Here is a 16,841-nt window from a genome sequence, read left to right on the forward strand (position 1 = left end):
TCCTTATAATAATTCATTGTTCCGATTCATTTAAACAATTTATAAATGAACATTGAATTTTCTAAAAGAGGCTTTATATGGGGGCTAGAGGCAAATATGGACCAAGCCCGATAAAGTTTTGTGAATATATTTATATAATATTTATTTGTGCTAAATTTCATCGCTTCGTAGGCTTCGTCCTTGGATCAAAAAAGGGTGTGTGCCAAATTATCTTGAAAATTGCGACCTGTACCTTTACATGGACAGCCAACCGGACGGACATATCAGAAAACGACTCTAAGCCGATTGGTATACTTTAATGGTGGTATAGGACGAATATGTTACAAACATCAGCACAAGCCTAATATACCCTCTCCATTAAAGTGGTGTAGGGTATAAATTTGTTTGTTGGAAATATTTTGTATATTTACCATGGAATATCACTTAAAAGTTAAAAACAACTTTATTTTATGGTGGCTGGTCACAACGCCATGAACGTTATGTCAAACAAATGAGTTTCATAGCGTCATACGAGTCTCAATGTCCATGAGAATGGTATAACTAGTATTCCAAATACACCGGAGTGTATAGTCTCTTCGCCAATTCTGGATAAGAGTACCACTTTCTTAAATTCTACAAACATATGTTTTATTATTATCACAAAGACCATGGACATAATGACACTTTAAAAATTTGAAGTTATGTCTATTGACAATATGACTCTTTTAGGTTTGACGAGGCGTCCATGAAATCTCCTAAGTTTAAAAAATAAATGTCCCAAAAAAAATATTTTTTCTCACCGTAGAGAAAATGAAACATCGTTTCATATTGTCAAATTTCATATTTTTATTCATATTATTTTAGCTAAGAAAACCTTTGACGTTTTCTGATGTGAAAAACTTATTATCTGGGATAATTAAAAAAAATTAATAAAACTTATACAAATACAGATATGAACAGCAAATTTGAAGGAGATATACCCCATTCTAATATATTTTTTAAAATATATTTTTTGAAAAAAAAAATTATAAAATTTTGAAGGATAATAAAGGATAATACCCATATTTTTGTAATACGGTGAAAATTGTATGTACATACAGTTTTAAAGTCCTTTATAGATTATAAACGATCAAAAAATGAAAACCACATATTTATTTGCTTTCGTATGTATATGGCTTGGTTCGTGTGTAAAAAATGCTGTTGAACAGTGTTAAATACTGTTTCCTCTCTTTTGAATGACAGGAATTATGAGCTAAGATGAATCCAGAAAAACAGCATATTTTAAAATTTCCCATGTAGATAATAGCTCAAAAACTAATGTTTTGAATACTTGGGTAGTCTTTATTTGCATATTTTTGTAGTTCTTTTTGCATTTCTGGGAATTTTCTGAATATTTGTACATACAATGTACAGTACCACCAGATAAATTAGTTTTAAAGATTTTTTATAAAAAATTTAACTAATTCCTAAAAATATTTTCAAAAAATGGGGATGCTTTTTTAAATAGAATAATAAATAATTCTAAAGGTATTCCTTATGCAATAATAACCACATATGCATATGTATATTTAGTATATAAGTTTTTATTTACATTTTCATTTCACATTATTTACAAAGACAACAAAAAATAAATGTATTTATGTATGTACACATGTATATATGTAAATGTTTAACAAATAAAAAATAATAAAAGTGCTTCATATTAATAAAAAACTAATAAAATATAAACAAATAAAATAAATTTTTTTACAAGTAGAAAGCATTAAACACAACACACTGTTTAATTCGATTCAGCAAAAAATTACATTAACATACAATTTTTATAAAACTTTATACAGTACTAGCTATACCCAGTGTGCTTCGCTACCCTCATCGTAATGGAATAAAATAAATATCATTATTGTAAATGTATATATATATATATATATATATATCTGCAATATCAAAAATTCCCCTTTTAGAGAACTCTTTAAGTTTGATTTTATGATTTTAGTCTCAATATTACAGAAAATTAGAAAAAACAGTTGAAGAACGAACAAGTACCAGACAGTGCCTTTTTATATATTTTCATTAAATCAGGATGACGCATGTTTAATTTTTAACCAGAAACCAAAAAAATCGCATAAAGATTTTTATACAATCAGGAAGCTACATGTCCAATTTAATGTTTTTAGGTTCAATATTATAGAAAATTCGAAAAAGTATTAGTAAAAGAACAAAAAAGTACCGGAGTATGCTTTTTCAATTTTCGTTCAATTGGGATACTGCGTGTTTAATTTTATGTTTATATATTCAATATTTTAGAAAGATCTAAAAGTACCAGTGAAGTACGAAAAAGTACCAAAGGACCTATTTTATTTAATTTCATGTTCCTAAGTTCAATATTATAGAAAATTCAAAAAGTACCAGAAAATATTCCAGTTTAAATTTTCATTCACTCAAGTCCCTGATTGCTTTTATGGATTCTAAATAACTCCGGGCTCCACATGCTTAATTTCATGTTTCTTGGATCAATATTATAAAAAACACAAAAAGTACCTTTTGAAGAACGAAAAGGTATCAAAAAGTCCCCTTTTATATGTTTTCACTTAATCCAGGCTCTACATACTTAATTTCATGTTTCTAGGTTCAATATTATGAAAAATTCAAAAAGTACCTTTTGATGAACGAAAAGTCCCCTTTTATAGATTTTCATTTACTCCGGGCTCTACATGCTTAATTTCATGTTTCTGGGTTCAATATTATACAAAAATCCAATTTTTCTATGTTAAATTTTATAGAAAACTCAAAAAGTACCTTTTGTAGAACGAAAAAGTACCAAAAAGTCCGTTTTTATAGATTCTCAATTACTACGTGCTATGCATGCTTAATTTCATGTTTCTAGGTTAAATTTGATAGAAAACTCAAAAAGTAACAGTCGAAGTACGAAAAAGTACCAAAAAGTCCCCTTTTATAGATTCTCACTTACTCCGGGCTCTACATGCTTAATTTCATGCTTCTAGGTTTATTTTAAAGAAAACTCAAGAAAATACCTGTGTAGAACGAAAAAGTACCGAAAAGTCTCTTTATTATTAATTTCATGTTTCGATTTCAATACCAAAGAAAACTCAAAAACTACCAGATGGAGAATGAAAAAGTACCAAAAAATATCACTTGGTACTGGGTTTCCAAATAACACCTCATTAGCATATTTAGTGTTTCTAAATCTAAAAATTTTATCTAAATTGGATCATTGTGTTTGAATAAAATCAAATTTCCAGTTTTTACCCCTTTTGGTACTTTTTTTCTACCCATTAACGAAATAAAAATTCTATTCCAAAATGTTGCAACATCGTAGTGGGAGCCAGTTATTACGTATTTATATGTATAAGTTTATAAACCAAAATCAATGTTTTATGAAAAAAGTACCAAAATAACCAAAAAGTACTAAATTTATATTTTTATTTTTTCGTAAAGTTATGAAGGAGTCAAAAATATTGTTTGAATGTTTACTGGTTTAAAAGATATATGGGGTGCAAAAAAGTACCAAAATACAGTTTTTACCCTTTTATTCCCTAAAGGGGCCGAAATTGAAAAAAGTACCAGACACATGTCCGCATATTTTTTATATGAACGACGATAAGCTTTAAACTACTTTTGTATTTTTTCTAGTTTAGGAGATATGAGGTTACCGATTTTACCCGTTTTTACCCCCTAAACATTCGAATTTCCAAAAATCCCGTCTTAGTGGATCTATTTGGTGGGAGACCAACCCCCTGTCCAAATTTCAGCTCTTTAGCTTTAACCGTTTAGGCTGTGCGATGATGAATCAGTCAATCAGTCAGCAACGTTAGAATTATATAGATATTTAAGAAAACCTGTTTTACCCATTTTCCCCTTTTTACCCGTAAATGTGCAAATTTTCAAAAATCGCTCCTTAGTGGATCTACATAACCAAAAACACATCTACTGTCAAAATTTCATGATTCTAGGTTCAGCCGTTTGGGCTGTGCGATGATGTATCAGTCAGTCAGTAACGCTACTCTTTTATATATAGATGTCCAAAAAAGATTATTAACTTAATAATGGTTTAAAACTGTTTTATATAGAAAAAGGAAAATGAAATATATATTAAAATTTAAATTAGTTTTTATTTAATGTATTAATTCTTAATAATATTTGTTTCTTTAGATCGCTAATTGTAATGCCTTTTGAAGAACGAAAAAGTACCAAAAAGCCCCCTTTATGGGTTCCCACTTAATCCTGGCTCTACATACTCAATTTCATGTTTCTATGTTCAATATTATAGAAATTTCAAGGAATACTTTTTGAGGAGCAAAAAAGTACCCAAAACTCCCCTTTCATTGGTTCATTTACTACGGTCTCTATATGCTTAATTTCACGTTTCTAGGTTCAATATTATAGAAATTTTAAAAAGTACCTTTTGAAGAACGAAAATGTACCAAAAAGTCCCTATAGGTTCTCACTTAATCCGGGACATATATGCTTAATTTCATGTTTCTGGATTCAAAATTATAGAAATTTCAAAAAGTACCTTTTGTAGAACGAAAAAGTTCCCTTTTATGGGTTCTCACTTAATCCAGGCCATTCATACATAATTACATGTTTCTAGTTCAGTATTATAGAAAATTCAGAAAGTACCTTTTAAAGAACGAAAAAGTACCAAAAAGTCCTCTTTTAAAGGTTCTCACATAATCCAGGCTCTACGTGTTTAATTTCATGTTTCTAGATTCAACATTATAGAAATTTCAAAAAGTATTTTTGAAGAACGAAAGTACCAAAAAGTACCCTTTTATGGGTTGTCACTTAATCCGGGCTCTACATACTTAATTAGATGTTTCTAGGTTCAGTATTATAGAAATTTCAAAAACTACCAGGCGAAGAACAGAAAGGTACCAAAAAGTCCCCCTTTATGGGTTCTCACTTAATCCGGGCTATACATACATAATTACATATTTCTAGGTTCAATATTATAGAAAATTCAAAAAGTACTTTTTAAAGAAAGAAAAAGTATCATAAAGTCCCCTTTTATAGGCTCTCACATAATCTGGGTTCTACATGCTTAATTTCATGTTTCTAGGTTCAATATTATAGAAATTTCAAAAAGTACTTTTTGAAGAACGAAAAAGTACCAAAAAGTCCCCTTTATAGGTTCCCACATAATCCGGGCTCTACATACATAATTTCATGTTTCAATATTATGGAAATTTCAAAAGGTACCTTTTGAAGAACGAAAAAGTACCAAAAGGTCCCTGTTTATGGGTTGTTGGGTTGTCACTTACTCCGGGCTTTTCACGTTTCTAGGTTCAAAATTATACAAAAATCCAAAAAGTACCTTTTGAAGAACGAAAAAGTACCAAGAGTCCCTTTTATAGTTTCTCACTTAATCTATCCTCTACATACTTAATTTCATGTTTCTAGGTTCAATATTATAGGAAATTCAAAAAGTACCTTTTGAAGAAGGAAAAAGTGCCAAAAATGCCCCTTTTATAGATTCTCATTTACTCCGGGCTCTACATGCTGAATTTATTTTTTCTAAGTTAAATTTTAAAGAAAACTCAAAAAGTACCTTTTGTAGAACGAAAAAGTACCAAAAAGTCCCCTTTTATAGATTCTCATTTACTTCGGGCTCTACATGCTTAATTTCATGTTTCTAGGTTAAATTTAATAGAAAACTCAAAGAGTACCAGTCGAAGTACGAAAAAGTACCAAAAAGCCCCCTTTTATAGTGTAGAACGAAAAAATACCGAAAAGTCCCTTTAATATTAATTTCATGTTTCGATTTCAATATCAAAGAAAACTCAAAAGGTACCAGATGGAGAATGAAAAAGTACCAACAAATATCACTTGTTGCCGGGGTTCCAAATAACACCTCATTAGCATATTTAGTGTTTCTAAATCTAAAAATTTTATCTAAACTGGATCATTGTGTTTGAATAAAATCAAATTTCCAGTTTTTACCCCTTTTGGTACTTTTTTTCTACCCATTAACGAAATAAAAATTCTATTCCAAAATGTTGCAACATCGTGTGGGAGTGAGAGCCAGTTATTACGTATTTATATGTATAAGTTTATAAACCAAAATCAATGTTTTATGAAAAAAGTACCAAAAATAGGTACAATTTTCACCCCTTAAACATCCGAATAACCAAAAAGTACTAAATTTATATTTTTATTTTTTCGTAAAGTTATGAAGGAGTCAAAAATATTGTTTGAATGTTTACTGGTTTAAAAGATACATGGGGTGCAAAAAAAGTACCAAAGTACAGTTTTTACCCTTTTATTCCCTAAAGGGGCCGAAATTGAAAAAAGTACCAGACACCTGTCCGCATATTTTTATATGAACGACGATAAGCTTTAAACTACTTTTGTATTTTTTCTAGTTTAGGAGATATGAGGTTTCCGATTTTACCCGTTTTTACCCTTTTTTACCCCCTAAACATTCGAATTTCCAAAAATCCCGTCTTAGTGGATCTATTTGGTTGGAGACCAACCCCCTGTCCAAATTTCAGCTATTTAGCTTTAACCGTTTAGGCTGTGCGATGATGAATCAGTCAATCAGTCAGTCAGTCAGTAACGTTAGAATTTTATATATATAGATATAGCAATTCTATTCTTATTCGTAAACCACCATTATTTTATTTTCCAAGCAATAAATAATTCTAAATAAATTCATACCATTAAGAATGTATTCAAAACTGCCTTTAAAACATTTCCATTTCATCACTATTATAATGCGATTCACGTTATTAAAACTTTTCGCCATTTAAAAGCTGCAAATGACACAGAACGCGTTATTTAGATCAAATTTTTCTTTCATTTATAACAAAATTTATTTCACAAAACTTTTAAAAATATGTCTTTCGATTTGTATGAAGTTTGCACCAAGGTAAGTACTATTGGATAGTAAGCTAGAAACAAATCAGCACTTTCTATCGAGATCTGCCGGAATTAGAAGGAGCACACTTTAGACAATTTGGTCATACAGGGTTTTATTCAAATGAGCCTGCATTTCTGAGCAGCACGTTCGAAAATGCATCACTTTACAACATTGTAAACGTATTTAGAACAAAATAAGCATCACTGTAATATTTGATGTCCAAACGGACGGCAAACACGCATCAAGAAAATGGCTGATAAATTAAAAAAGTATTTAAATTTTAATTTGTTTTATTTTATGGATTTTATATTTATTTATTAATTTAGTTTATTAATTTATTTTGTTTATTGCATAATTTAATTTCGTTTTAATTATCATCCAGATCAAAATATAAACTTAAATCGACTGATCCATCTTGCATGATCTTCCGTTCGGAAACACAAAGAAGTTCCAAAAGACCTTTAAGGAAATTGTATAAGATTTTTTTTTGAGCAAAAAAGGTCTATTTAAAAAATAAAACAACATTTTAGAAACAAATTATAAATTGATACGTGAACTCCTTTTTGCTAGGTGAATTTGATTAAAACCCTGTATGACCAGATTGCCCAAATTTGACCGAAAAAGCTGCAATTTTTTTCTCCAACTATCCAATTGTACTAACCATGTTAAAAATTTTATCAAAATCAATTTTTTGAGTTGGGTCACTTGATATAAAATTTCCCATATATACTTTTGTTCTACTGAATAATTTATACAACATCCGTCAGCTGTTATAGCGTAAATGTTGAAACAAGGTGTTATTTAATCAGCTGATAATTATACCCTTAACATTCGTGAGAAAAGTATAAATAAGTTTGTCGTACGTCCGTACAGTTAGCAACGAAAAATGGCAACGGCAGAGAAAATTTTGGGAATTAAGTGGCAACACCACAGGGGAAAATAAATTGCTTAGCTAATAAAAAATACCATGGAAAACTCAATGGAAAGAGGTGGGAAACACAAAATGTAATGAAGACTATATATAGTATTGAAACTATAGTTCCTTGTAAAATTAGATTCCTCTAAAAGCGGTCACAAAATCGTTGCTGGTGAACTGTATAGGATCTAGCGAGTGTCGCGCCAAAAACTCCTTGGAATATGGTAGGAGACATGGTAAGGATTGAAAAAATCCTTCCGTGCAAAAAATCGGTAGAGCAGATCCTTGGAAAATTGGCTTCTTCCAAAATGGTCAGTAAAATCGTTGCTGGTGAACTGTATAGGATCTAGCGAGTGTCGCGCCAAAAACTCTTTGGAATATGTTAGGAGACATGGTAAGGATTGAAAAAATCCTTCCGTGCAAAAAATCGGTAGAGCAGATCCTTGGAAAATTGGCTTCCTCCAAAATGGTCAGTAAAATCGTTGCTGGTGAACTGTATAGGATCTAGCGAGTGTCGCGCCAAAAACTCTTTGGAATATGTTAGGAGACATGGTAAGGATTGAAAAAATCCTTCCGTGCAAAAAATCGGTAGAACAGATCCTTGGAAAATTGGCTTCCTCCAAAATGGTCAGTAAAATCGTTGCTGGTAAACTGTATAGGATCTAGCGAGTGTCGCGCCAAAAACTCTTTGGAATATGTTAGGAGACATGGTAAGGATTGAAAAAATCCTTCCGTGCAAAAAATCGGTAGAGCAGATCCTTGGAAAATTGGCTTCCTCCAAAATGGTCAGTAAAATCGTTGCTGGTAAACTGTATAGGATCTAGCGAGTGTCGCGCCAAAAACTCCTTGGATTATGGTAAGGATTGGAAAAATTCTTCCCTGCACTCTATATCAAACAAAGTCTACAAGTTTAAAATTGTAAATGGCGAAAGTCGACCTTTCATGCATACATTGCCAAAAGTCGACCTTTCATACATTCAGTATCGAAAGTCGACTTTTCACACATTTTGTACCGAAAGTCGACTTTTCATTCCTCCAGTGCCGAACGTCGAAAAGTTGAATTTTTGTTTTTACGTAAAAACAAAAATTCAACTTTTCGACTTTCGCAACTATAGTACTATAGTTGCTCAATATCAGTATTGTCTTTAGTCTATGTCTATATATGAAAAATGTCTATCACAACCAGTGTTGCCATTTTAGCACTTTCAGTGCTAGATTTAGCATTTTGCATCATGAAAATGCATTGAAGTTTTTTAAAATTATGCTAAATGCTTAATGTAACTTTAATGTAATTTTAATGTTTATTATTATTAATAAAATGAATTTGATTTAAATAAAAAAATATACTTCTCTTCCATATTAAGTTCCGAGAGTTATAAGCATCGAAAGTTTTGATATAATTATTAATTATATCATTACTTTTAAAAATGTAGTTCTGAAAATGTAAATTGCCTTTTTCACTTAGATTTTTACATTAATTTTTTGTTGTTCTGCCAATGTTTTGTTAAGTGTTGTGCTAAAATGTTCTACAGAAGAAAAAAAGCGCTAAAGTTTTTTTAATATTACAAAACAGTATAAATTGTTTTTTCTAGTTTTTATTAAAATACTGATTATGTAGTGCATGACTCCAATATTTCGGTACTATATCTTCAATGTTATTTTCATTTTGATATTTTTCTAATGATCTTATTTCATTTTCAATATAATTAGTTATATATTCATAAACAACATTTTATTTTGTTAAAGATTTTTAATACTAAAATTCTATACAAAATTTTATTTATAAAACTTGTATAGAATTAAAATTTGCTTATGATTAAGGCCACTTAACACCATGCATTTCGAATCAATTCTTTTCGAATTTGTATTATTGAACATAAAAATTCAGTTTAAATACGATTTCGAAACGAGTAATGACAACAAAGAAATAGACAAATTCATTAAATGCATTTTCACCGATAAAATATTTTTATCAGTTAAACTATACTTAATTTTTAATAGAAAACATAGAAATATTATTTATTTTTTTTTATTAAGAAAATTATGCTAAAAAGCATTTAGCATAATTTTAAAAAACTTCAATGCATTTTCATGATGCAAAATGCTAAATCTAGCACTGAAAGTGCTAAAATGGCAACACTGGTTGTGATAGACATTTTTATACCCTACACCACTATAGTGGGGAGGGTATTATACGTTTGTGCTGATGTTTGTAACATACAAAAATATTGGTCCAATACCCAACTTAAAGTATACCGATCGATTCAGAATCATTTTTTGAGTCGATTAAGACATGTCCGTCCGTCCATCCGTCCGTCCGTCTGTCCGGCTGGCTGGCTGGCTGTCAATGTAAACCTTGTGCGCAAGGTACAGGCCGCAATTTTCAAGATAATTTGATGAAATTTGGACCAAGCATGTTTTTTGGCACAAGGACGAAGCCTATTGAAAATGGTTGAAATCGGTCCATTATTTCATCTAGCCCCCATACAACCGTACCTCCCGATTTGAACATTTTATGCTATAATTACGTCAAATATTCTGCTATCTCTTTAAAAATTCGCACAAATAAGTTTTATATAAGTATAGATGATGATGATTTTCGTAAGGATCGGCCTATATTTGACCCTAGCCCCCATACAAACCCCCCTTCAAAAATGACTTAAACGTCTAAAATTGACTTGTAACCATTTGTATCGCAAGGAAACTCAACAAACTAACTGTTATTTAGAAATATATCCTTTTCCCAAATTTACCGAGGATCGGTCCATATTTGACCTATATAAAGCCTCATTTAGAAATATTAGTTTTTTTATCAATAAATGGCTTAAATTTTTGGAATTATGGTAATATTCAACATAAAAGTTTCTTTACAAAAAATAAAAATTTTATAAAAGTAAAAATTGTAAAAATATACTCATGGTGTAGGGTATCATATGGTCGGCCATGCCCGACTATACTTTCCTACTTGTTCATATATAGACATAGACTAAAGACAATACTGATATTGAGCAACTATAGTACTATAGTTGCGAAAGTCGAAAAGTTGAATTTTTGTTTTTACGTAAAAACAAAAATTCAACTTTTCGACTTTCGGCACTGGAGGAATGAAAAGTCGACTTTCGGTACAGAATGTGTGAAAAGTCGACTTTCGATACTGAATGTATGAAAAGTCGACTTTTGGCAATGTATGCATGAAAGGTCGACTTTCGCCATTTACAATTTTAAACTTGTAGACTTTGTTTGATATAGAGTGCAGGGAAGAATTTTTCCAATCCTTACCATGTCTCCTACTATAATCCAAGGAGTTTTTGGCGCGACACTCGCTAGATCTTATACAGTTAACCAGCAACGATTTTACTGACCATTTTGGAGGAAGCCAATTTTCCAAGGATTTGCTCTACCGATTTTTTGCACGGAAGGATTTTTTCAATCCTTACCATGTCTCCTACTATAATCCAAGGAGTTTTTGGCGCGACACTCGCTAGATCCTACATAGTTTACCAGCAACGATTTTACTGACCATTTTGGAGGAAGCCAATTTTCCAAGGATTTGCTCTACCGATTTTTTGCAAGGAAGGATTTTTTCAATCCTTACCATGTCTCCTACCATAATCCAAGGAGTTTTTGGCGCGACACTCGCTAGATCCTACATAGTTTACCAGCAACGATTTTACTGACCATTTTGGAGGAAGCCAATTTTCCAAGGATTTGATCTACCGATTTTTTGCACGGAAGGATTTTTTCAATCCTTACCATGTCTCCTAACATATTCCAAAGAGTTTTTGGCGCGACACTCGCTAGATCCTATACAGTTTACCAGCAACGATTTTACTGACCATTTTGGAGGAAGCCAATTTTCCAAGGATTTGATCTACCGATTTTTTGCACGGAAGGATTTTTTCAATCCTTACCATGTCTCCTAACATATTCCAAAGAGTTTTTGGCGCGACACTCGCTAGATCCTATATAGTTTACCAGCAACGATTTTACTTACCATTATGGAGGAAACCAATTTTTCAAGGATCTGCTCTACCGATTATTTGCACGGAAGGATTTTTTCAATCCTTTCCATGTCTCCTACCATATTCCAAGGAGGTTTTGGCGCGACACTCGCTAGATCCTATACAGTTCACCAGCAACGATTTTTGACCGTTTTTAGAGGAATCTAATTTTACAAGGAACTATAGTTCCAAGACTATATATAGCCTTCATTACATTTTGTGTTTCCCACCTCTTTCCATTGAGTTTTCCATGGTATTTTTTATTAGCTAAGCAATTTATTTTTCCCCTGTGGTGTTGCCACTTAATTCCCAAAATTTTCTCTGCCATTGCTATTTTTCGTTGCTAACTGGACGGACGTGTTTGTCGTGAGTACCTGGCATGGTGCCCTACCCACGGTGGTCTTTTTCATCCACTCGGAAGACATACAACGGTCTACCATCGCCCATTTATCCTTCAATGAAGAACTCAGGTGGCAATTTTTATACTCACCATCAAAAAAGATGGGGGTATATTGTTTTTGTCATTCCGTTTGTAACACATTGAAATATTCGTCTAAGACCCATAAAAGTTTATATATTCTAGGTCCTTATTAGATTCTAAGACGATATTTCCATGTCCGTCCGTCTGTCTGTCTGTTGAAAACACGATAGAGTCCAAATGTAAGTAAATAGCGAGCTAAAAATTTGAAGAGATAATTATAGTTAATGTTTGTTTGGTACTGAAAATGGGCAATATCGGTCCCCGATTTCGCCTAGCCCCCATATAAGGCCCCCTTCAGAAAAGGCCTTTTTCGCCCATAACTGGCATCAATAGCAGTGAAATTCAGCACAAACATGTTTTATGGAAACATAAATCTCTTCGAAGAATTTTATAAGGATCGGTCCATAATGGACCCTACCTCCCATATAAAGTCCTCTTCAGAAAATGACTTTATTGCCCATAACTGGTTAACAGAAGCATCGATAGCGGTGTAATTCGTCACAAACATGTTTTATAGGGACATAAATCTCTTCGTTGAATTTTATAAGGATCGGTCAATTATTGACCCTACCCCCATATAAAGTCCCCTTCAGAAAATGAATTAATCGCTCATAACTAGCTAAGAGAAGCATCAATAGCAGTGAAACTCGGCACAAACATATTATATCGGAACATAAATCTTTTCGGAGAATTTTATTATGATCGGTCAATAATTGACCCTACCCCCATATATGACTTTAGCGCTCATAACTGGCTAAGATATGAGCGCTAAAGTCATTTTATATAACAATAAAATTCGACATAAAAAAGTTTTATAGGAACTAAAATCATTTTCTTAAAATTTTGAGAATGGGTCTATAACTGACCCTTACCCCCTAATAAGGTCTCCCTTAGACAAAGACTTTAACACTCATTACTGAATCAAAAAGCAGTAAAATTTTTCATAAACAAGTTTCGTGCGAGCTCCCTATCAAATTTTATAAGGATCGATCCTTATCGAAAGTGGGCAATATCGGTCCACGTTTTCACCTAGCCCTCAAATCAGGACCCCTTCAGAAGATAACTTTATCGCTCATAACTGGCTAAGAGATGCACCAATAGCTGTGAAATTCGACACAAACATGTTTAATGAGAACTTAAATCTCTTTGTAAGATTTTGTATAGATAGGGCTATAATTGACCATGCGCCCATATAAATTCCCCTTCAGAAAATGACTTTAAGGCTTATTAATGACTCAAAAATGTGAGTACACCAGTAAAATTCTACATAACCAAGTTTTGTGCGAGCCAAAATATCTTTATAAAATTTTATATTTTAATTAACCCTATCCCCCTTATAAAGTTCCCTTCAGAAAATGACTCCACCCTCTAATATGGAACCCCTCAAGTAGTGACAGTAACGCTCGTTACTAGCTGTAACGCTCAAATACGACAACAGCGATGAAATTTCGCATAAACATGTTTGTATGAGCCTTTAAACTATGCCCCTATTAAGATCATCCTTAGAAAATTATTTTAAAGCTCAAAAATGTGTCATAAACAATATTTGTATGAACAAAAATCGTTCTAAATTTTAAAGTATCGATATATAATTGACTAATACGTTTTATGAACAAAAATCATTCTAAATTTTAGAAGTATCGATCCATAATTCACTTATACGAGGGTAGGCATAATCTTTCTACCGACATTGATGAAGATGGATCGATAAATAACTACTTCAGTAAAATTACTTTAACTCTCATTAGTTGCTTAAAATTACGACTTAGGCGATGAAATTTTACGAACATAATTTATGTACAAATGTACAAATAATGTTTATAAAAATCTGTCTATAATTGACCCATATTTAAGTCTCACCCATATTTAAGTCTCACTTGTATGGATCAAAAGTTCTTCCAAATAATGATAGTTTTATAGGAACTGAATTTTTTTAACTGAATTTGAATTTCTCCAGAAAATTACTTTGAACCTTATGACTGAATTAAAATACGAGTACAACGACATTAGATACAAACAATTATTATATATAAACCGACGAGGACGACTCTTACAAAAAAACATTTTATGGTTATAAATATTGGATCAAACAAAATTAATATTTTTAATTCGGAATAGCACGGTCCATGCTTAAGCCCTTAGTAAAGGCCCTCTTCCAAATATTTCCCTGATGTTCATATTAATATTGTCATATTATTCAACATAGATCGATAATATCAAAGTTTATTAGTAAGAATGATTTGATGGTGGGTATATAAGATTCGGCATGGCCGAATATAACACTCTTACTTGTTGTACATTGGATTTGACCGGTCTATGTACAAGCACTTTGCTGAAGTACCCGACCTAACTAATCTCTGAAAATTGGATGGCCTCTGTTGATTCGGCAATAGCACCTAGAGACGTAACCGGTGGACCGAAGTACGAATCCATCAAATAAGCCGAGGACTTTGTTCTTACTCAGAGGGACACACTGTGGTAATTCTGATAAGAGTATACTTACTCTGAACATATCTGGCGTGACCAACCATATGATACCATACACCAGTTATGAATATTAAATGCAATGTTGTCACAACCAACGATTTTTTCTAACCAAAATCCAAATAAAAAATAACCAAATTAAGAAAAAAGTAAACAACATTATTTTTATTTGTTTACATTTGGACATTAAAATAACAAATTCATTTTCTGAAGTGGAACTTGTAACTATATTAAATTTTGTCGCTAAACTGCTTTTATGAAGACAGTTATGAGCGTTAAAGTAACTTTCTGTAGGGGATCTTATATGAGACGTATGGTCAATGGTGGACTAATTCTCATAAAATCTGACAGAGATATTTTAGTTCCTTTAAAACTTGATTACGTTGAATTTTGTTGCTACATTGAAGTACATTGTGAGCTTTAAAGTCATTTTCTGAGAAGACTTTTTATGAGGGATAGAGTCAATTATATACCGATCCTTTGACAAAAATACATTTCCAAAAAACTTTTGAATTTCAACGCTATACATGCTTTTTTAAGCCATAAAGTAATTCTCTGAATAGGGCATAATATGGGGACAAGGTGCAATTGTTGACCGATATTTCGCAAGCAAACTGGGTCAACTAAAAAAATTTTGACAAAATATTTCAGTTTTACATTCATAACTTCAGCAATACTTATTTGTAAACGTAATCTATCCAAATTAACCGACAAATTGACCAAAATTTAGAATTTAAGACGGTAAAATAAAAACAAGTATACAACATCATCTAGAAAATGTAAATAAAGAACTAAAAGTCATAGTGAGATATTTAGTAGAAGTCAAAGGTCATGAGTATGAAATCTTTACATATATCTCGATTATTGTTCGTCGTACGAGATTAGATGTTATTACAACTTTTGTAGACAATACAATTTAATTTTCCTTAGCTGTGATACTTAAAATATCAGTTTATTAATACTTTAAAGATATTGTGATACTATTCTTACATCAATTAGCAGAAAATACTTTATTAATTCATTTATCTTAGAATTTCGTCAAATTAGCACAGTATCTGTTTATGCAAAATTTCAAATAGGTACAAATACTTTAAATTAAATTTAGAGGACATAATCTACTAAGTACGTAGACTATTCCCACCAAATTCCATAAAAATCGAAATACGAAATATATCCTACTTCGTTTTTTCATATAAGTACCTCGAGTTCTTTGCATAAAAAGTTTCAATAGAAATATTAACGGAAGGACGGACGAGTTTGAATCGACCCAAAAAGCAATTTTAAGTTTATGGATGCACCAAAAGGATAGAGAGGATCAATTATTCACGGTGTTAGATTGGCTAGTGTAAATAAAATAACATTAATGTATTGTTATGATTTAAATCAACTCATTTAATATGTGGAAAATGTAAAGGTCCTTTTGCTAAATCCTAAACCAATTAAGATATCGAAAAGTACCTTTGTGCACATAAGTATAACCAGTAGATGTATAAATTGCAGTAATAAAAAAATTTCGAATAGTATAAAAAAGCCACATATTACCAAATTTCAAAACAGGGACGATATGTTTATTTACATAGTTGATTTAAAACTAAAAGAGTTTTTTTTAATTTTATTTTTAGAATAAAAGCAAACAGCATTTAGTTCAATTGTTTGCAAAAAATAACCAAAACGAAAAAATAATTCACATATACACATGCAAAATAAAAATAACCAATTTTGGTTAATAATAAACAAAGTGGCAACGCTGATTAAATGTGATACATTTTTTTATAATAATTCATTGTTCCGATACATGTAAGCCATTTATGGATGAAAATCTAATTTTTTGAAAGATGCTTTATATGGGGGCTAGGGGCAAATTGGGTGCATAAGATTTTGTGAATATATGTATACCCTCCCCACTAAAATGGTGTAGGGTATAGACATACGACTCATTTATTATAAGTAGTCGGGTGGGTGAAGCTCGCCGTACCCCACATTCATTCCGTACAATTAATACCAACTCATTTCCAATGCTTAATCTCACAGTCAATCCTCTGTGGGATATCTGTTGTTTCGGCAACAGCACCGAACTTATCCCTAAATATATTGACTTTT

At 31.5% G+C, this 16,841-nt stretch overlaps 1 protein-coding gene across 7 annotated transcripts in view; it reads right to left on the reverse strand.

Annotated features, from left to right (window-relative positions):
- The window catches only part of LOC124421287 (cell wall integrity and stress response component 2-like), a 50,682-nt gene that overhangs the window by 2,793 nt on the left and 31,048 nt on the right, over positions 1–16,841 (reverse strand). The window contains exons 1-2 of one of the 7 annotated variants that reach the window (XM_046956217.1): positions 7,590–7,605; positions 6,658–6,752 (exon numbers count right to left, since the gene is read on the reverse strand). The exons of the other annotated variants lie outside the window; for them this stretch is intronic. Of the exons in view, the coding sequence (XP_046812173.1) occupies positions 6,658–6,660 (3 nt within the window). The 5' untranslated portion in view covers positions 6,661–6,752; positions 7,590–7,605. Of the gene's footprint in view, positions 1–6,657; positions 6,753–7,589; positions 7,606–16,841 lie in introns of those variants that run through there. 7 annotated transcript variants of the gene reach the window in all.

Source organism: Lucilia cuprina, chromosome X (genome assembly GCF_022045245.1).
Source record: "Lucilia cuprina isolate Lc7/37 chromosome X, ASM2204524v1, whole genome shotgun sequence".
NCBI classification, from domain to species: domain Eukaryota; kingdom Metazoa; phylum Arthropoda; class Insecta; order Diptera; family Calliphoridae; genus Lucilia; species Lucilia cuprina.